Genomic DNA, 22,634 nt, shown 5'->3' with positions numbered 1-22,634 from the left:
TTGAATCTCCAGAACCCACAAAAAGGCCTAATGTGTTGTATAGACATCACTAATTCCAGGACTCCTGAGGGTACAGGGGACCAAGAGAAACATTCCTGGATGCTTGAGGGCCAACACTGGAAACAAGAGAGCCTGTCTCAGACAAGGTGAAGGTGAGGACCCAACCCCGAGGCTGTCCTCTGACCTCCAGACATGAGTCCAGGTATGCATGCACATCCATAAAATTAAAAGCTGGCCTTTTGGGTAGGTTTCTTGAGACAATGTCTCACTCTATAGACCAGGCTGGGCTCAAATTCACAGAGATCCACCTGCCTCTGCCTCCTAAGTGAGAGGATTAAGGCATATGCCACCATGCCCTGAAAAATTAAGTTTTAAAAGTACACACAGACACAGACACACACATAGCTCGGTGGTAGAGCGCTTGCCTAGCAAGTGTGAGGCCATGGTTCATCCCAAATAGCTTCTTAAAATTAAGGTATAAACTTGGGTGGGGCGTGACAGCAAACCCAGCACTAGAGGAAAGAGTCTAGTGGATGGCTCAGGACAGCCAAGGTAGCAACACATGCAAACCGTCTCAAAAAAACAAAACAAAACAAAACCCCACCACCATCACCCAATCAAGACACAGAACTCTCCTTCCCCTCTGCGTTCAACCGCCCCCAATTCCCGGCCCTCAGCGCCAAGCATCGGTTTTCCATGCCCATTGCCCTCCAGTGTCAAACTCAGTGCCGCACACAGCATGAGCCCTCTGAATCCGGATCCTTCTGTTTAGAACACTGCAGCTGGGACTCACGGACTGCAATCTCTTTAATGCTAAGCAGAATTCCACTGCCGCTTACCCCATAAGCTGTGGAAAGACACCTTAACCCTAACCGTGTAGGTGATCTGAAAGCTAATTAAATTCCCCAGGAAGTGGAAAGAGAGCAAGGAGGAAGGGCCTTGGGGTAAGAAAAGTTGCTCGAGTGGGGCTACAGCAGAGGCGTCAGCGGCCGTAGCAGAAAGGGTAGGGTGTCTGCCTTGGCCTGGGTCCTCAGGGTGGAGACCCCGTCCATCTCCACGCCTCCTTCCTATTGCTCAAAGCTCCAACAACTAATGGATACAACTGCCCAGAAGGGCAGATCGGCTTGGCGAGGGAGCACAGGACACGCGCAACTCACACTCCTTGGCCGGAGGCGGGGGTGCAGACCCCGCGGGCTTACCTGCGGGTGCCCTGAGCCCCTGAGACATCGCGCTGGCCAGGCCCGCACCTGGGCCGCAAGATGGCTCCCCAGAGTTAGCTTTCGTTTCCTGGAAAGGCTCCCCCGCCTGGGCCAGGAGGCGGGGTTTGCTCTCGGCGGCAGCGCAGCACCCCGCCCACCCCAAGGGCCGCACCGCCGCAGTCCCCACCCACGGCCTTCCTCGCCACTCCGCCTTCGACAGCCCTGCACTATTCATACCGATAGCTGAGAGCCGCCGCCGGGTTTATTTCTGTTCATGGTCTTCTGAAAGCTTCAGCTGGGCGCTCAACAGCGTCCCCTCTGCCGGGCGGGCGAGGAAGTTCCTTTGCCGTGTTTACTCCCCATTATTTGAGAGATTTACAAGTCTGTCTCTCCCTAGTCCTGTGGATGTCCTGTCCCCAAGAGCTTCATCCACCCTGTCACCTGCCACAAACTTCATACCTTCTTACGGATAAAATTCCTTCCTTTGTATATTCTGTTATTTGGCCTAGAATGTTCCTCCTTTCCCTTGTTTTTGCTTTTTTGAGACAGGGTCTCATTCTGTAACCCAGGCTGGTCTGGAACTCAGTATGTAGTGCAGGCTGGCCTCTAACTCACCATAATCCTCCTGCTTCTGCCTCCTGAGTGCAGGGGATTATAGATGTGCACCACTGGGCCTGGCCTTCTAGCAGGCCCTTTTACTAGTACTTTCTGTGAAGCTGCTTTTCTTTTTTTCCTGTTCTAAAATATAATTAATTAGTAAAATATACATTTCAACAAGGCCTACAGTGAATGATTATGCATTCTGGGCAGCTTCACATCTAGGCAAGGCCAATATTCGAGGAAGAAGCTACAAGAATGTGCATCCAATCACAGTTTGTAGCCGTCTCTTATTGCCAATCTGCCAGTCACAGGGAACATGTCATTACATCACGTGTGCAGGGCACCAATTTTTTTGGGGGGAAGGGAAGCAAGAGCTATCCTTAATGGGGAGTTCATTACAACTTTGGAGGAACCCCACCCACAGCCAACAGTTTCAGTGAACATGTTAAGGGAAGCAGACATCGACTTCGAGACCAAGACACACTTTCCTGTGTATTGTGTTGTGTTCGTCACGGAGTGGGTAGTCAGGATGGCCTTCAGGAAAACAGTCACAGGACTGGGACAATCCCAAGGGGAATTTGAGGGTCGGGAGGAGGGCTACTGTGAGCTGTTTCACATCAGAGACAATTGTGACAAAGTCCTCAGATCTGCGATCTCTCCTCTTGTTACCTGGCATATTGTTTGATGAATTCATCCACTTTGTTTGGGGAAATTCTCCTTGTCTTTCGAATGATGTTCTGCAGCTCTGTGAAGCTGTATTTCAAAATCTGCTTCACAGACTGTGTCCCAGGGAGGCCTTCCCTGACTCCAGGTAGTGGGGTGGCAGCGAGGAAAGGGGAATTTGTATGGCCGACTTTACTTGTCAGCAAGTGGGCACTTGGAGCTGACAAGACACTTTCACAGTCCTGGGCACCTGGTGTGTGCTAGTGTGCAGCACCCAGCACGTGGTGCAAGTGGGAGCCCCAGAACGCAGCAGTCTGGCCAAGATGGATGGCTCAAATGCCACTCCCAATCAGGGCCTTCTTCCTGTTGGTATAGCTGCCTCCCGTGCTCTCTGGGGCGCCCCTGTGGGCAGGGCTGTTAGGACTCTATGCCCTGCACGGCGAGTCCGGACGGTGGGTGAATGAATAATAGTGCACTCAAATCAGCAAACAGTGTGCAAAGCAGACTTCACGGGGGGGGGGGGGGGGGGGGGGGGGGGGGAGATAAAGATAACAATGAACACACACGAGGAAAGCTCAGTCTGGTGCCTTCAGGGAACCTCAGGAAAGGAGGTCACAGTGAGTTACTGTCCACTCACCAGTTAAGCACCATTAAGTAGCACAGAGGACCAGGTAGGAGCAGCCCCCACTCACTGCAGAAGTCACTGCTTAGGAAAACACACCCATGACTTAACCATTCCATTCCTCTAGCAGGATAACCTCCAAAACACTGGAAACGACACAAGGGTTTATCAAACAAAAATAAGCAAATGTAGCAACATCAGAATAGTCTACAGCAATGGAGGGGAAAACTACAGCCACATGCAATGGATGGGAAGCAATACAATAACACGGAGAGAAGACATGTAGAGTCCCAAGCCAGGCCACACCAAGCTGTATCATGTATTGCATAGAGGGAGGTGCTCTGAATGGAAAGAATATTCTGGGTACTATAGTCCAGTTTTCACCTGGGTAGTGGCTACATATGTTTGCTAACTGATTGTTATGCACTAGTGATTTATTCATGTTCACACTTGGGGAAGGGTTTTGTTTTTGTCTTTTAGGAGAATGAAGGCTAAGGAATCTGAAGAACACTGGACAAATGAGACAACTGAAGAAAAAGGACAAATCATCTGTCCCAGGAAAAAGAGTAAAATGGCCTATTGGTATATCATCTACAAAATTTCATAAATTTTTCTAAATGTTTGTTTCTGCTCTTCTCTAAAAAATTAATACTCTTAGTCTTCTTGTAGTCCCAGTTCAATTAAAGCTTCAAGTTGATTTTAGAGTTGGAGAATGGCTCTCTCCTCCTTTAAACTCAAGTATGTTGTTAAAAGGAAAATGAAAACTCCCTGTATCATACCAGAAGAAAGAGCCATCTTCTGACATGGGACAGGAGAAAACCCAAACTAATTAAGGGACTATTCTACTACTAATCTCAATTCTTTGATTCTATTCTGATTCTTTAAACTCTTCTGAAAGTATGAATTTTATATCAAAATTTACAAGATATATATATATTTTTAAACTTTGTTAAGATAATAATGGTCATATGAGTACTAATTAATTCTAGAAAAAAGGCTTCAACTAGCTGCCTATGCATGTCTTTGTGTTCGAGTCTCTTTTCAGTTTTCTGCAGGAAATCACGGCCAGGCCTAACATCAAATGAAATCTCCAGGAAGAAGATGGGGCCCCACAACGACAATTCCACATGGAAAATAATATCACTAAGCTGACAAACATCATCTACAGTTCAGCTTTGGACTACAAAGTGCTTAGAGCAATTCTGAGATGGCTAGCTGAGATGATCCAGTTTCAAAGACTACTTGAATAAGGACTTGAGATAAACCCTGAACTTTGGCATTATGGATAACAAAGAATATAGTTACCTTTCCTAGAATTTGTCAATTAACCAAAAATTTTTCTTTTCAGAATAAAGATAACTTCGCCCATACCCAACAGAAAGCAATTTTAAGAATTCGACGCTCACATTCCCAAAGGGGTGGTGTGGGGTGGGTGGTTTTTTGGTCCTTTTATGGGTATTGGGTCTGGGATAGTTTTCATTGTTTAGGAGGGTTGGTTACAAGTTGTTGTTAAGGGTTAGGAAAAGGGCTAGGCAAAAGGTGCTTGTTAAAAAAAAAAAAAAAGAAAGAAAAGAAAAAGACAATTACTAGTTTTAAATACTTTACATTCAATTGGATTGTTTTATATTGTATACAAATTATTATTGAGATTGAGATTGTTAAAATATACCATACACGTATTTCTAATCTTGCTCGAGATATTGTATTTATACCATTCATTTAACAATGTAATGCAATTTGCTAATCCTTGAATGTTAGTATTACCAACTATTAGGATATATAAAAATAAAAATTAATGGTTAGACATTACAATTGAACTTGTAGTCATATTAGGTGTGTTTTCAAGATCAAACAGATATATTTTAGATAGACAGGTCATCTTCAAACCTTTCAGAGATCTACAGAATATGGCATTTAAAATGTTTTAATAACTTAAGAATTTTTCTTTTTTGTTATGACTATGAGACATGACGGCTCCTGGCAGTACCAATCTACTTCAGAGAAAATATGGGCATTAAAGAAACTACATATGTAGTTAACTTTCATTGTGACAAAAGTCAGCCACTGGACAACAAAGTATCCTCTAATCAACTGCTGACAAACAGGACAGACAGGACATGAAACAAAGGACTACCAATTCTTGCCAAAACAAGTGTGGTTATGGCTTTAACAAAAGGCATCTTCTGAAGCCAGGACAATATGGCACATCCCTGAAGTGAGTGACCTTTGCAATCTGTAAAAGGTATCGTGCCCTTTTCTTCAAAGGCAGCTGAACAGAGAGTGGGCCAATGGCTTCTGACGTGCAATGGAACAACAGATGAAACAGTTATTCTTGAAGAATAACTAAGCTCACCCCTCTCAATAGTAGACTGGCGTTTAATAGAGGGATGTGGAGAAGAACAGGATGCCGAGATGAAGCCACATATACACAGCCAAGAAAAATGGACAGCTGAATTGAAAAGACATCAATAATTTCCAGAATTTAAAATCCTGAATCAGGACATGACACTAATGGAATTCAGGTGTTTCTGGTACATGGACTGCTCTCACCAAATGTGAGGTCAAACTGTTGACCTTGTGTACATCCTAGTTCACAAAAGAGTCTGTCAGATACGCTAAGCCTGTAGGCTGAAGATGATGCCCCAACACTGCGGAGAAACCTCAGGTGACTGTCCAGGCAGCTGGCTGTTTCTGTCAACTCACATTTTTTTTTTTTTGGAAGCTGCTTGCATGCACTTCTTGTTTTTATTTTTTATTAGGTAGTATTATTTCCTTCTTGGGTCTCTGAGAGAGTTAAAGATCAGTTAGTTATAGTTATAATTATCTTTGTTAAGGATTTCAGAAAAACTCACTAAGAGCTGTAAATGTATAAATTTGAAAGACGTTATAAGACAGTTCCATTAACAATATAAGTTAGGATAAAAGATAAATCAGGTACATTCTGGACTTACCAAAATAGGGTAGATAATAAAATTATTTTCTCTGAATTTGTCAAATACAAATGGACTAGACATTGTTTAGGTATTTATTGTTTGTATATATGGTATATAGTTATTGTACTTTTATATATAGTTTTTCTTACATTAGTTGTAACTTTTTCCTTTTTTTTCTTTTTATTAAAATAAAAAAGGGAAATATAGTGATATTTTATTTGTATTGAAATGTGATTTTATTTGTATGTCAATAAAGTTGCCTTGAGGTCAGAGCAAGCCAGAGCAGAAGCTGAGCAGTAGTGGGGCACGCCTTTAATCCCAGCACTTGGGAGGCAGAGCTAGGCAGATCTCTGTGTGTTCAAGGACACAGCCAGCATGGCAGACACACGCCTTTAATCTCAATACCAACCATAGAAGACCTGGAGGTCTGTACAAACAGGCAGTGACGAGGGGGTCATGTGGCTGGGTTTACAACCAATGAGAGAAGAGAACATAAAGTTTTTAAATAGACAGGACGCACAGAAGTAGGTCTCTTGCGGAGAGGAAGAACCGCAGAAACAGTGAAGGGTAAGGTTTTCCGCTCTTGCTCTGACCTCGTGGTTTTTAACTCTGCAATCGGTTCTGTGTTTCTTATTTAACAAGCCGGATACATCTACATTCACATATATATGTATGTGTGTGCATGCTATATTCCACAACTTTAAAAGGTAACGAAGCAGAGAGAATGCCTCTCCATGCAGGAATTCTAGCCCACCTCCCCAGGTCCTCTGCTCCGTTCACATAACCTGCATGGTGCCTTACCTCTGCTTTCTTGCCTTCCCAGTAAGTAATCAGGAAGAATCTGGAAGTGCTTTTATGGGCCTCCAGTGCAGGCAGCTGTTCTAGTCCTTCAGCCTCTGTGAACCAAACACAGAAGAGCTCTCAGAGAACTTTCTCTCCTCCAAGTTCATTTTATGCCTTGGAAGAACTGCTGCTGTCAGAGTCTCATCAACGGAGTACCCGCAGACAGTCTGTCCCGATCTCATCAACTGAGTACCGCAGACAGTCTGTCACAGTCTCATCAACGGAGTACCCACAGACGGTCTGTCACAGTCTCATCAACGGAGTACCCGCAGACAGTCTGTCACAGTCTCATCAACGGAGTACCCGCAGACAGTCTGTCCCGATCTCATCAACTGAGTACCCGCAGACAGTCTGTCTGATCTCATCAACGGAGTACCCGCAGACAGTCTGTCCCGATCTCATCAACTGAGTACCGCAGACAGTCTGTCTGATCTCATCAACTGAGTACCCGCAGACAGTCTGTCCTGATCTCATCAACTGAGTGCCCAGACAGTCTGTCACAGTCTATCAACTGAGTACCCGCAGACAGTCTGTCCTGATCTCATCAAATGAGTACCCACAGACAGTCTGTCCCAATCTCTACAACTGAGTGCCCACCACAGTCTTAGTCAGAAACCTGTCTCCTCTCCCAGACTGGTGACGGATATTACTGTACTTATCTCTGAGGGTTACTTATTAGTCACCACCTAAATACTTCAGAGTTATGTCTATAATAAGGTATCACAAAATAAAACAACCCCTCAGCTTCACTGTGACCAGGCCCTAGTTCCACATGCGCTTTCAGCAGCTGCCACTAGGTTTAGATCTCAGTCCCCACCAGCCTTGCTTTAACTACAGTTACTGTTATCTGGGTGATTTACAACAGTTTCTGACTTTCATTTTCCGGAACCAGACTCCGGCACACAGACCGCTGTCTACGGCAGGTAGATCATTTGCCTCTACAGTCCAGTAGAGTCTGCCCACCTTCAGTGCTGGCTCCCGTAGAGCCACTGAGAGAAATGCACTGCTTGGACAGAATGCTACATGAACAACTAGCAATGTGTTATCAGAGAAAGTAGTGACGCCCTGAGCTACTAAGTACTAACAGCATCAGTATTATTTTAAAGATTTTAAATTCTGTGTGTATCCCCACCCTATATCCTAGCTCGTAAGAAACATAATCTGTGGAGCTCTAAGCATAAATTTATTAGTCTCTGTTCTGTCTCCCCCCCCCCCCCATGTTCTCTTTCCTGTCCTTGGGTCTCACTGTATATCTCTGGCTGAACAGGAACTTGATATGTAGCCTAGGCTAGCCCTGAACTCCTGACTCTGAGTTCTGGGATATAGGTGTGTACTACCATGCCCAATCTCTTCAATATTTATCATTGGGCTTTTCTTTCCATCAAAATAGCTATTATCCCTGCAATACTTATTTTTAAAATTCACAGACCTTCCTTAGTAATCTAACTTGCTCAGATCATCTGGGGAGCTTTCAGGAGACAGAAGAATGAGGCATCAGCCAGTTATATTGACCCTGAGAGATAGTCTGTAGATGCCAAAAGCCAGAGCCAGCTTTTGGTTTTGTTTCTTCTTTTTTTTTTTTTGACACAGGGTCTCATACAGTACAGAGTCACCTTGAACTCCATATACAGCTGAGGCTAACTCTGAGCCCTATCATCCTGCCTCTATCTTCCAACTGCTGGAAGTACAGATGGGTGCCACCAAGCCACCCCCCCAAAAAAAACAGAGGTCTCCAGAAGAAGGGACATGCTTTTATTACTGAGGCAGAGTTCTCCAGTAACTGAAAGGAAAAAATGTCTGTGCCAAGCATTGTTAGCAATTACACAATAAAGTTACAGAATGAATAACAATGCTAAAACAGTTGTAAACACAATGGCTAATAGTTCCGTGCAGAACATTCTACATGCATACCATTGCACATTTAGCTTCATGAGCAGCTCACCAAGTGACCATATACCTGCGGCTCTACGTATTAAATCCTTCTGTTACTCAAGCTGCCTGCCCTATGCAAGCTCGGGACTGTGAGTAGCTCTTGACCAGTAGAGAGACTCAGCTACTGGTCCACATCTGGGGTCCAAGGATTCTCACAGACTGTCCTTTCCTTCCTCTTCTCCCCATCCCAGCCTGTGAGCTCTGCTCAGGCCTAGCTCCTGCAGAGCAGTGGCCCCATCTCCAGCTTGTAGGAAGCGGAGGGAGTAAGTGCTGGCTGGATCTAGGCAGCAACAGCAGACTGGGCCCCGAGTGCTACAGTGTTTCTTGGGAAGCAGGTGGATTTCATGAACAGCCAATTCACAGGAAGCCAATTTGCCAGATGGCCAATTCATCAAACAACCAATCCAATACACGCATTTATTTACTTTTTTCCTCCCTTCTTCTTCTCCTTCTCCTTTTTTTTTTTTTTTTTTTTTTTTTTGGTTTTTCAAGACAGGGTTTCTCTGTGTAGTTTTGGTGCCTGTCCTGGATCTCCTTCTGTAGACCAGGCTGGCCTCGAACTCACAGAGATCCACCTGGCTCTGCCTCCTAAGTCCTGGGATTAAAGGTGAGCACCACTACCGCCACCGCCACCTGGCCTTTCTCCTTGTTCTTAATTGAGCAGTAGTCTGTACTCATCTTCCTAAGGGACTCCAAAGGCAATGTGCGATGCTGTCGCCTGCTGTCCTGGAGCAGACTCTGAGGAGGAAGCTCCAAGGGCAATGGGGCCAGCTGAGTGCCATTGTGGCTGTCTACGGTCTTCCAATCTTCCCTGACGAGGGAGTTGATAAGACTCTGCCATTTCTAACTTCTCTTCTCTTTTTTCTTTCCTTGAAATAGGATTCCACCATGTAGCTCAAGATCTTCCTATCCAGCATCCTAAGTGCTGGGATTCCAGGTGTGTACCACCAACGCCAAGCTTCCTAACTCGGTTTTCAATGTCATCCTTTCACTACTGACAAGTTCACAGATCTTTCCACCTATATGCAGAGAAGGTCCTGTGACACCAGAATAGAGCAATCTGAGATGCTGACATTAAAGGATACAATGATGTAGTCCCAAGGCAAGCAGTGGCCACCAGGAGCAAGCAAGGCCAGGCACATCCCAGAGGCAGCTCAGGCCAGCTCCCACTTCCCCTGGGGTGCAGTGACACCAAGCAGCCTCCAGAGCTGTGAGAGAAGCAGCTGTATTGCTGAGTCACCTGTCTCCAGGATTTGTTATGCAGTTGGGGCCCAAAGGCCTCATGGGAAAGCACACATACTCAGTTTTCCAACAAATACTTTAAACAACTGCTAAGCTCTGTGTAAAGTGTCAACACCACCTGTAATGCCAGCACTAAGAGGGCAGAGACAGGATGCTCTCCACCGATAGAGCCAGCTGCTGAGGGCCAGCTCTGGCTACAGAGTCAGCTGACACCCACACACATACCAAACACACACTCACACACCAAACACACACACACACACACACACACTAAATACCAAACACACCCACACACCAAACAAACACACACCAAACACCAAACACACACACCGAACACACACCCACACCAAACACACACCCACACACCAAACACACCCACACACCAAACACACACACCAAACACACCCACACACCCCACACACACCTAACACACCCCACACACACCAAACACACACACACACACACACACACACTCACACCAAACACACACACACACACACACACACACACACACACACACACACACATCCAAACACACACCCAACACACACACACACACCCCAAACACAAATACTTAATGCTGGTTTGGGGACTCCATGGATACCTTCACAATCTAATTTTGACTAGGAAACTACCCTGGCTTCCTCCAAAGTGTTCCCAAATCTGATTAGGTTACTGCTGCCTTTAGGAGGTTACCACCATTAATCTTAGAATAAAGGTTCGGGTCCAAAACAAGGTCTGCCACATTAGCTACTGGTAGCTCGGTCCACCCTCCATCTTGTTTGCCCAACAGTCAAATCACACTTTTGCAGGCTTGAAAGAGTCCAGCCCCCAGTTTTCTGTTAGTTCTTTCCCAACATGAGAGGATAGAGGGCGGATAAAGTTTAGAGTGCCTATCACCCTAGGGCCTTCTTTTTCTCCTAGCTGTATTAACACATTTACATCAATCACGTCTGTTTGTCTGTGCAGAAACAGCTTTCACTCTTGGGACACAGCCCAGAGCCTTGCAGATACAAAGTGTTTGGCTAAATATTCATCCAGTCAATATTTTATTGTGGTCAAGTCAAGAGTCACAGCCAGCATGGTGGCACACGTCTCTGCTCCCAACAACCTAGAGGCCTCAGAAGGCTAACCTGGGCTAAATAGTGAGACTGTTACAAAAAAAAAAAAAAAAAAATTAAAATAGCCAGGTATGATGACTCAGGCCTTTAAACTCAGCACTCAAGACGCAGAGGCAGGCAGATCTCTGAGTTCAAAGCCAGCCTGGTCTACAGAGTAAGTTCCAGGACAGCCATGGCTACAGAGAGAAACCCTGTACAGAGGTGGGGAAGGAGAGGGGGTGGGAGAGGAGGAGGAAAGGCTGGAGCGGTAGCTCAGCAGTTAAGAGCATGTGCTGCTCTTTCGGAGGACCTGAGTTCGGACCCCCCAGCCCTCTTTTGGCCTCCATGGGTGTCGGGCACCCCACATGGTACACAAAACACTCATACACACAGAGTAAAACTTAAAAAAAAAAAAGGACAATCAAGGAACTATCTTCTGAAGTTCAATTGATAAGCCCAACTGTTTTGCAAAGCAGTTAGGCATTGTACAAAGTCTTCGGTGAGTGTCTAATGTCAGCTAATGATGACTATAAGGCTACTAAGAATGAACTAAACAATGTAACCAATGACACAGCTGATAACCAACCTGGAAAGCTGGTCATGCAGGCCTATGTACTCTAGAACCAGAGCCATAAAAACGGCTTACCATGGTAAACTTTGTTTTGTTTTGTTTTTTAACCACAACAGAAAATGGGGGTGTTAGAGAACTTATTCTTTTTTAGTGTGCACATGGATATGAGTGTTCATGTATGTGGGGGTGTGTGTGTGCACATGTGAACAAGTGCACCTATGTGTGTGTAAAGGCCACAAACAACCTTAGGAACACAGCGCATGTTCTTTGAGAGAGGGTCTCTCATTGGCCTGAAGCTTACCAATTGAGTGGGGCTGGCTGGCCACCATGCCATAGGGACCTTCCTGTCTCCATCTCCCCAGGCCTGGGATTGCAGTGTGCAGCACTGTGCAGGCATGGCTTTGTTTGTTTTAAGCCTGGGTTGTGAGGATCAAACTAAGGTTCTTCGCAAGCTTTTATTTACTGAACCACCCCCCTCCCCAGTCCCCAGAACTGCTTTTTATTTTATTTTGAGTCAGGGTCTCACTCTGTAGCCCAGGCTGGCTTGGATCACAGAGATCCACCTGCTTCTGCCTCCCAAGTGCTGGGATTAAAGCGCCACCACACCCGGCCTTAGAACTGCAGTGCCCCTCAGAACTGGAACCTGCCAAACGCCCTTCAAGCGCTGAACCAACACCTCAGTGCTATTCCAAGTAGCACCGAGGACCGCTCACGTGGTGACGTGCCTGTCACCCAAGTGTACCTCAATTTGGATCCCCAGCACTCACATAAAAAGCTGGACTCAGTCAGCAGTGTGGGGCTGCAATCCCAGCACTGCAGAGGGAGGGGTGGGGACCCCTGGATCTTACTGGCCAGCTGAACAGGTGAGTGCCAGAAGCTTATCTCAGAAAACAAGATGGAGAGAGATGGAGGAAGAAGACACTAGGTATCCAATTCTGGTCTCTCTCCACATGCACTTACATGCACACATGGATACATGTACACACACACAAAGCACACAGTGTAAACTGGTGTCTTGGGAAGATGTCTATAATCCCACTACCTGGGAGGTAGACAGGAGAGTCAGGTGTTCAAGATCACCCTCAGCTACGTAGCAAATTCAAGGTCAGCCTGGGATATGTCAGATTGTCTCAAAACCAAAACAAAACATGGTTAAGTACATACTGTATAATTCCACACATGAAACTTTAGAATGAATCTGTGTGTGGGGAAGGACTTGATAACAGCAGCTGTATTCAGGAGTAGTAGTGACTAGAAACAGGCACCAGCGATTTCCTATAGAAATGTTTTATTTCCTGATTTAGCTACTAATTAAATGGGTATATTTTCTGTTAAGATCCATGATGTGCACACAAACACACAGTTCACCCCAGAAAGTGTTTTAGGAACACAGGGAGCAGGAAAGGACAGAGGCTGAACCCACCATCTCGCTTACACACAAGAAGGCTGTGCACTCAGAGTGCCCAGTTAAGCCCTATAAACAGAATTTCCTGCAGTAACTTCTGACACGCTGAGAACACTAAAATAATGAAGTGCGTGAATGACCCTGGACTTCCAATACATCCATCACTGACTAAAAGGAACGCAAGGTTGCTCCACTACGTGCTGACACCACAGCTTGGCAGAGTAGCTGGGAAAAGCTCTTTGTGCCCTTGGACTGCTGTGGGATGTCTTTCTGTATGCTGTGAATATGTGTTTCTACCATTGGTTAATAAAGAAGCTGCTATGGCCTGTGGTAAGGCAGAATAGAGCCAGGTGGGAAATCCAAGAGAGATACAGGGGAAGAAAGGCGGGGTGAGAGGCTGCCAGCCGCTGCCAGGAGAGGCAAGAAAGAATGGGTAATGCCATGAAGACACAGGCAAAACACAGATTAGCAGGAATGGGTTGAGCTAAGTTGTAAGAGCTAGTTAGTAAGGAGCCTGAGCCAGTCAGGACACAGGAAAACTTCTGGCTACAATGGACAGTGTAGTTGGATACTCCCAGAGTATGGAACTGCACATGGCTGGCCTAGGGAAAGACCAAACTGTGAAGTATGTTCCCACTGATGTGTATGCTCTGTGCATGCATAAAGAAGTTATGCCAGACCAGCATAAACTGGGAGCACCTGTACTAAAGGGCAATTTTACAATGTGGTTGTAACAGCAGAGCTAAAGTAAAGCACAGACCTTCAGTTAAAATTCTTTATAAGGTATTTATTCTATTCGTGTGTGTGTGTGTGTGTGTGTGTGTGTGTGTGTGTGTGTGTGAGAGAGAGAGAGAGAGACAGAGACAGAGAGAGACAGAGACAGAGACAGAGACAGAGGAGGGTCACACACACACACAGAGGAGGGGGGGAGAAAGAGAGATTACCAGTACCTGCAGACACCAGAAGAGGACATTGGATGTCCTGAAGCTAGCTAGAGTGATAAGTGGTTGCCACCCAACATGCATGCTGTTACATAAACTCACATCCTCTGGAAGAGCAGTCTGTGTTCTCAGTCACTGAACCCTTTCTCCAGCCCTTGAGAGCATGGACTGCTCTTCCAGGGGACCCAGGTTCAATCCCCAGTATTCACGTGGTAGCTTACAACCATCTTTAACTCTAGATCCAGAGGGATCCAATGCCCTCTTCTGGTCTCCATGGGCACCAGGCATGCATGTGATGTACAGAGATATGTGCAGGCAAAATACCCATACATATTCCTTTTAATTTATTATTTATTTATTTTTTGGTTTTGGTTTTTCGAGACAGGGTTTCTCTCTGTAGTTCTGGCTGTCCTGGGGCTCACTCTGTAGACCAGGCTGGCCTCCAACTCACAGAGATCCGCCTGCTTCTGTCCCCCAAGTGCTGGGATTAAAGACGTCCACCACCACTGCCTGGCCATCACATTTCTTTTTAAAAGCTGAAATAAAACAGAAAATTGCTTTTTAAAAATTATATAAGTCTAGAATACAGACCAAAGGAGGTGGAGAGACATATTTAAGCTCCCAGAGGGAAAATCCCAAGGATAAAGCCTGCTTCAGAAGAATGAAAAGTCTTTCGTCCTCTGGTCCTGGGATGGACGCTATGCCTCACATACAATAGGCCAGCGCTCCAGGAGCTGCACCCCCAATCCCAAACAGAGTCTTTCTGTTTAACTCCAAAGCCTAGACTAGACAGACAATACTCTGGAACAAAGTCCACAGTAAATTAGGTTTGTTGTTTGTTTGTTTCCTTTTATAACAAATATACTCATGCTTTTAGAGCGGTGGTTCTCAACTCCCTAATGCTGCGACCCTTTAATTCAGTTCCTCATGCTGTGGTGACCCCCGGCCATAAGATGATTTCATTGCTGCTTCATAACTGTAATTCTGCTGTTATGAATCCTGATGTAAATACTTTGGAGATCGAGCTTTGCAAGGGGGTCGCAGCCCACAGGTTGAGAGCTGCTGCTCTAGAGCACCTGTGCAATTTACTTTTGCACAATCAAAAGAAGTCAAGTGCAAAATCACTTAAGCACAACAAACAGAAAATATCTACTAACGACTCTGAATATAAAAAAGGTAGTTAGCAGGACATGGGAAAAGTTCACTTAATCATAAATAAAATGTAAATTAAAATCAGTTATTTTAAAAAACTGGCCTCAAGTTTTCCCATTTTTGGTGTAAATACTTCATTCTGTAGGGCAGGGAGAAAGTCACACAGGGCATGCTTCAACACTGTGGAAGGTGGTGGGAACTGAGCATCCCAAACATCTGAAAGCCAAATGCTGCGGTGGAGGCCTTTTAAGCTCTGATGTGGTCCACAGGTATAAAATTCTACACCATGAAACTACTTCACACACAAAACTAAAAACTATTGTATGATACTGCATTCAGGCTGTGTATAAGGCATCTGTGAAAACAGAATGCCGTTTTGTTTACTCTCTGGCCCATCTTCAAAGGCATCTCCTTGTGCATGTGCAAATATCCCCTAAACCTACCACACGCACACAAACCCAATATCCAAACCACTTCTGGTCCCAAGAATCTTGTGTAAGGGCCACTCACTCCCCGCTCACTTTTGGGAAGCATATCAGGACATGGCAGCAGAGACCTGCAGCCGGCAGGACATGGCCCTGCAGTGGAGACCTGCAGCCGGCAGGGACTGGAGTTCAGACATCTGGGCCAGGTCAGGGTTAAACAGTAATCCTCTTTCTTTGAGTTTATTTGTAGGAGAAGCACCCCGCCCCTTGCTTTTCCAGTGCTGAGAATGAGCCCAGGGCCTCGCACATGCTAAGCCAGTGCCTGTACCACTGAGCTATAACCCTAAGCCCACCTCACCCCAGTTTTCCTTGTTTTATTTAAATATTAGGGTCTTGCCAGGTTACCCAGGCAGGCCTTGAACACAGTCTGAGTAGCTAGGGTTATAGCCCTGCACAACAGGTCAGGCTGAGACTGACTGTTGTTTCTATTAATAAAAGGAAAGGGCATTTTCCCCTGTTGTGCTGTTACTGGGGGAGGTGGTTTATGGTCAAACACACAAAGCTAGGAAGATGGATGCCATCTATAGAGGCCTAAGGGTATGGGAGTTAGATGCTTGAGCAGGACCCCAGGGAAGCTTGACTTGTCTTGCACGGGGCTCTGACACACACACCCCCCAGAAGGGTGGCTCGGCTCTGCCCTGGAGAGAGCAGTGGTGTAGCTAAGGCCCCTTGAGGGTGGCTGTATAAAAGGTTAGATACGATCCACCTGCACAGCTTAGCTAGGTGAAAAGAAGCCTGCAAGGATGACATCTACACTACAGAGTGTAAAATCCTAAGGAAGGGGGGGGGGGAGCAGGCCCACAGGCTGCTACTGGAAGCTGTTTACCAGTTTTTTATGAATAGGAGTATCTTGCTTGCCCATATGTATGTGCACTGAGAATGCAGTGCCTGCAGAGGCCTGAAGGGGGCATCAGATCCCCTGGAACTGGAATTACAGAGGGCTGTGAGCTGCCCTGTGGTTGCTAAGAACTGAACCCCAGCCTCTTCAGGAAGACCAGCAGCACTCTGAACTGATGAGCCATCAGTTTATAATTTTTCTGATGGAGATCTTTCCTCTTCTTTTCTTTGAAAGCCTTTTCCTGGGTATTTTGGTATTTAAAGAGACAAGACACTTTCAAGTTTACAACACTGATCTCAAAACCCAGTCTGAAAATTTAATCCAGTTTAAGAATAAGTTGGGCGGGGCAGTGGTGGCGCATGCCTTTAATCCCAGCACTCGGGAGGCAGAGCCAGGCGGATCTCTGTGAGTTTAAGGCCAGCCTGGGCTACAGAGTGAGTTCCAGGAAAGGCTCAAAGCCACACAGAGAAACCCTGTCTCGAAAAACAAAACAAAACAAAACAAAATAAAAAAAAAAAAGAAAGAAAGAAAGAAAGAAGGAAAGAAAAAGAAAAGAATGAGTTGGTATAGTTTATTTTATTTTATTTTTTAATTAAAGGGCTGTAACTGTGCCTGACACATTTTAGGCATTGGAGGAAATATTTAAAACAAATATCACAAGAGGAAAAACCACCTCAAAATAGAAACAAAACCTTAACACACCCTATCAAAGTACACAAGGAGCTAGGTGAGGTAATGTCACCCGAGGTTCCAGTTAACTTGAAAGGCTGAGGCAGGTGAATTACTTGAGTTTGATGCCAGCCTGGGCAACATGGAGAGACAGACTTTTCTCAAACACATCAGTAAGTTCTGAAAGGCTCTCTCCCAGGGTGGAACTCCCGGCTGGATTCTCCGAAAGCCTGACCTGTACCGGGACAAACAGGGCAGAGGTCCTGCCTTCCTGAGATGTCCGGTAGAAATAGTGTCAGCCCTTTATGGTAAGACTATCTACCCAGCACACTGGCTCCTCCGCAGCACCACAGCAGCGTTCTCTGGATCAACATTTCCTCAGTACCTGCTCTGTGCCAACTGCCCCAGCCCAAAGAAAACAAGACGCGCCTGTCCTCTGCCCCTCACCACGCTGACACACCTCTCAGACTAGAGAAGAACAAGTACAAATGCAAGGCTGGCTGGCGTTAAGTCTACAAGGAGAACAGGCTAAGAGGGAGGACCGCAAGGCATGCACACTCTTCTTCTAGGGCAGGCAGTGCGGAACGCAGACAGCTCCCAAGCAGAAGTCAGCGTGGGCATGGTGGTGCACCTGCAATCCCAGCACTCAGGAGGCAGACAAGAGGACCTTTGTAAATTCGGGGCCAGCCAGGTCTACGCTGAATTCCAGGTTAGCCTGTGCTATGCGTTAAAACTCTGTCTCAAAACATGAGAACCAACAAACAAACCCAGAAATACAACCTGCTGTGTTCTAGCTTCACTTCTGCGGCTGTGATAAAATACCTTGACATAAAGCCTCTTAGGGGAGGTTTATTGGCTTAAAATTCCAGATCCCAGTCCACCATTCTGGGGAAGGCAGGGCAGTACCTTCAAACAGCTAGTCATAGGCATCCATGGTCAAGCGCACAGAGGAAGAAATGCACACACCCTTACCTGCTAGTGTTAAGCCTGATTTACTCAGGTCAAGAGCCCCTGCCTCAGGAATGGTGCTGCCCACAGTAGGCTGGGTCTTCCCACATCAACAAGTTGAATTAAGACAGTCTCCCTCAGACACAGCCACAGGCCAACCCAGTGTAGACAGCCCCTCGCTTAGACTCTCTTCCCCGGTGACTCTAGGTTATGTTGACAATTAAAGCTAACTATTTGTGTTTTGTTTTTACTCTTTGGGGGCCTGCCACCCAGCTTCCAAATAAATCACACATGGAGGCTTATTCTTTCTTATAAATGCCAGGCCTTAGCTTGGCTTATTTCTTGCCAGCTTTTCTTAAATTATGCCATCTACCTTTTGCCTCTGGGCCTTTTCCTTTTTCTCTGTATATCTTTCTTTCACTCTTGTTCCATGGCTGCCTAGGTGGCTGGCCCCTAGCGTCATCCTCTCCTTCTTCTCTTGCTCTTTCTTCTTTTCCTCCCAGATTTCTCCTTTTATTTATTCTCTCTGCCCGCTTACCCCACCTATCCTTTTCCTGCCTCGCTATTGGCCGTTCCACTCTTTATTAGACCAATCAGGTGTGTTTAGACAAGCAAAGTAACACAGCTTCACAGAGTTAAACAAATTCAGCAGAAAAGAATGCATCACATCTTTGCATCATTAAACAAATGTTCCACAGCATAAACAAATGTAACACACCTTTAATATTCTACAGTAAACTATCACACTTAAATTCAAAGGATTAGCCCAAGGAAGCAGTCAGGAAGGTCAAGCCAAATAGCAGATGTGAAATCATGGACTGGAAGAGTTGCTGTCACTGAAAAACATTGTATGGAAAAACAAACAGAACCAGGTATACTCCTTTCAGGTCAAAGGCTCTTGTAGTCATGGAGAAGCAGTGTGCATCTCTATCCCAGGAGAGGGCCTGTGATGCAGACTGGTCCAGCCACGGAATCCCACTCCCCCATGGGATCCCTCCTCCTGTCCATGGTGATTAGCTCACCATGTTAGAAGATGGCCAGCCATAAAATCATGACTTAGGGCAGTCAGTGGTCTCAGCTTTTTCAGTGTGTAGAAAAACACCCAATAAACTAAAAAGGTCAGGAGAAAGGGCCCAGAGTGTCCTCATGACATCATTTCAGCCCCAAGATCTAGCCATACCTGAAGCTCACCTTTGGACTTCCAACTGAAACAATCAAGGAGGGGAATTCTTTTACTTACATAGCTTACACTGGGCTCCTGAAATCTGCAACTAGTTTAATATGTCCTCTTTCAGAGAGAACTTCATTTTCTGTGCAAGGAAGGGTATAGACAGACAGACAGACAGGAGAGATGTCAGGTCTCTCCCAATGTCTAATAAAGCCAGTGGAACAGGCAGGTTTTAGGCATTTGGCAAAGTACAGAAAAATCATTTGAGCTCCTTGGGCTCAGGAACGAAGGGCTATGGTACCTAGACCATAGCCTAAAACGGATGAGTTATATAAACCCCATAACCTACTGGACAGACCTATAAAGACAGAAGTGGCATACAAGAAGCCGGGTCTGGCAGCATAGGCCTGTGATCCCAGCTACTCGGGAGGGCTAAAGCAAGAAGTGAATTCAAGGCCAGCAGGAGCAAATTAGAGAGCCCTTCTCAGAATAAAAAGTAAAGAAACAAAGGATACAGTGAGTGATAGAGTGTGTGCTTGCCCAGCATGTACGAGCATCCAGGCTCAATCCCCAGTACCACAACTAATGAATTACTATAAACCATCAAGAGCAGTTTGAAGCTAGTTCCATTCCCACATTAATGGTCATCTGTAACATTAAGGGTTACTACTGCTGTGATGAAGCACCATGACCAAAGCTACCTGGGGAGAAAAGGGTTTATTTGGCTTTCATTTCCACATTACAGTTCATCATTGAGGGGAGTCAAGGCAGTCAACTCAGGCAGGAACCTGGAGGCAGGAGCTGATGTAGAAGCCACGGAGGAGTGCTGCTTACTGACTTGCTCCTCATGGCTTGCCCAACCTTCTTCCTTATAGAACCCATGACCACCAGCCCAGGGGTGACACCACCCACAACAGGCGTGCCCTCCCCCGTCAATCACTGGTTAAGAAAATGCTCTGCAGGCCTGCCTACAGCCTGACCCTATGGAGTCTTCTCAGTTGAGACTCCTTCCTCTCAGATGGCTCTAGCCTGTGTGAAGTTGACCAAGTATCGCTCACAGATCTTTGCTAAACACCTACGTTTTAGAGAAACTTACTATTAAACTCTTTATCCTTGATGCCAGACAATCATCTGGTGCTTTCGAGAAGGCGCTGCCAAGCTGCCAAGCAGCTGTGTCCATTAAGGTCACATCTAGCAGATGTCACAGCAAGACAAATTGCTGGAGCTCAAGGGATCACTGCAAAAGCCCCAAAGCTCAGATTCTGCTGTTTGCATACTTCAAAACTCTAATCAGTTTGTCACGGATAATAATGCCAACCTTGGTCTAAATGAGAGCTTCAAGTCTAAGTCTATGAATCAGTAAGATGCTTGTGTGGCAGTGTGCTGGAGTATAAAAATAGCAGCTTCAGGATAAATAAGCACTAGGTCTCCTGCTGGAACAGTGCCTCTGCCCCCCCCCCCCCGCCCCTTTCTACAAGCAATCACCAAATACCTACCGTCTGCCCAGTGCTGTATGTATGCCCAAGTCCAAGAGGCTTCCTCTCCACCCCCAATGAAAACAGTCAAATCTTAGTATACATCAGGTCAATAATGGGTAGGATGTAAAATAAAAGATGTATTATTGCAACAACTAGATGTTGTTGCAACTCACAGGAAATGATACTCCCCTCCCCCCAGGTCCATACCTCCCTTCCCTGATCACGTCACCTTCGAATTGCCAGGACCCTAGTTGCTGAGAAAGACTGAGACCCAAACCACATAACCTGATGGCTTGTCTTCAAGCTCTAGCTCTGCAACAGTATTAGGATCCTTGCCAAGAGTTACCTTCTGCCATCTGTAAAATGGGAACAGTACTTACTGCACTAAGCTGTTGGCCGGACTAAACAAATTAGTGTATTTGAAGTCCCGACACAGTATCAGGAGCAAAGGCTCAAAAAAGAGAACGTATAATTAGCCCAACAAATTGAAGTCCTAATCTCTTTTCAGCTCTAGAATTTTGTGCAGTCTACAGGAGGGAAACAATGCAGGATAGCAAATATCCAAAACAGCTCAAAGATCTCCAGCCTCTGGAGCTACAGCACCGAGGAGAAGTCACCAGCGGCAGTACAAATGCTGACATCTGGTCAAGAGAAGCATAGCTATCTTCATTTTGGAGATAAGGCCAAGGACGAGACGGGAGAGGTTAAATGACTCAATGTCACACTGCTGAGAAGCGGTGGACCTGATTCTACGGTTCATGCCCGCTTCAGTGTCTTTCTCTGCCTCCCATGACACTGCAAGCACTCAACGGTAAATATAACATTGATGTTTTCCCGGATCTTTACAACGACGGGAACGAGACCTCTTTCCTAGAGAAGTAAGTTGGCATCGTCATTCAACTGCCTACAATTGGACGCTCCTGCGTTCTCCGTCGCTAATGACCTCCTCTAGCAACCTGTCCTCCCTCGCCAGCAGCCAGCCTCGGAGGCCTCGGTGTGCCGGTGTTCGCCTGCAGCCGCTTAGACGCAGCCCCCTCGGCTGATTGCACGCTTGCACTCTCCCCGCGACGCGTTCAAAAGCCCACCGCAAGTTTCCCGGACTCTGATACCCACGCGGAACACCTCGGGCCGGCTTACCCTCCGGCAGGGCCCAAGAATCAAGCCAAACAGACGAAGGAAAGGCAGGTGACGCAACAAGGCCTCCTGCTTCAGGGCCAGCCCCAGGCTGAGCGCCACGACCGCGACCCCCGCGTGGGATCCCACGGTGGGCACCTCCGCGCCCCCGTACTAGCCAAGCCAGGGCGCCGGGTAGGCTCCCGAGGCCAGGCGCCGGTGCCCCGCATCCGCGGGGAAGGAGAGGCTCGGCGGGAGGGCCTCGGGTACCCAGCGGCTCCCGCCCGCAGCAGCGCCCGAGCATCCGCGCAGTCCCGCCGCACCCTCCGCCTCCACCACTGCGCCTCCTTCCATGGCGCCGCAGGCTGCGGAGGCGGCGGCGGCCTGCGGGGGGCGAGGAGCCTCTTACCCGCGCGCGACTCCTCCGACGCTGCCCACTCGGGAGCCTGCCGTTGCGCCGGACCTCCCCGGCTGGTCCCAACGCGCAGTCCTCCACCTTCGGTCAGGAATCAATGGCTAGGGCGCAGATTGGTGACATCACTGGCGCGCCGGCGTAGGAGGGAGGCCCATGTGATGCATCCCTCTTTTGTTTGAGCCCTTGGAAAATGAGGTTTATGTGGCTCCGTCTGCCTTAATAGCTCGCCATCTGAGGAGGGCATATCTGTGTGCATGGTGGGAACCAGGTACTTGGTGTCAGGATACTGCGGTTTTGCTCAGGGCCTTGATTCTGCT

The 22,634-nt window shown here is 46.7% G+C and overlaps 1 protein-coding gene across 4 annotated transcripts in view; it reads right to left on the bottom strand.

Moving 5' to 3' along the window:
* The window catches only part of Adar (adenosine deaminase RNA specific), a 43,801-nt gene extending 21,399 nt beyond the window's left edge, over positions 1-22,402 (bottom strand). For 2 of the 4 annotated variants that reach the window (XM_036190703.1, XM_036190704.1), the window contains exon 1: positions 1,200-1,278. In XM_036190703.1, the coding sequence (XP_036046596.1) occupies positions 1,200-1,227 (28 nt within the window). In that variant the 5' untranslated portion in view covers positions 1,228-1,278. Of the gene's footprint in view, positions 1-1,199; positions 1,279-22,061; positions 22,259-22,311 lie in introns of those variants that run through there. The other 2 variants (XM_036190705.1, XM_036190706.1) reach the window with 2 other exon arrangements.
* Positions 22,403-22,634: the final 232 nt, after the last annotated feature.

The sequence above is a fragment of the Onychomys torridus genome, chromosome 6 (assembly GCF_903995425.1).
Source record: "Onychomys torridus chromosome 6, mOncTor1.1, whole genome shotgun sequence".
In the NCBI taxonomy this organism is placed as follows: Eukaryota; Metazoa; Chordata; class Mammalia; order Rodentia; family Cricetidae; genus Onychomys; species Onychomys torridus.
The sequence above is the reverse complement of the archived record's forward strand: the minus strand, read 5'-3'. Positions and strand labels throughout refer to the sequence as shown.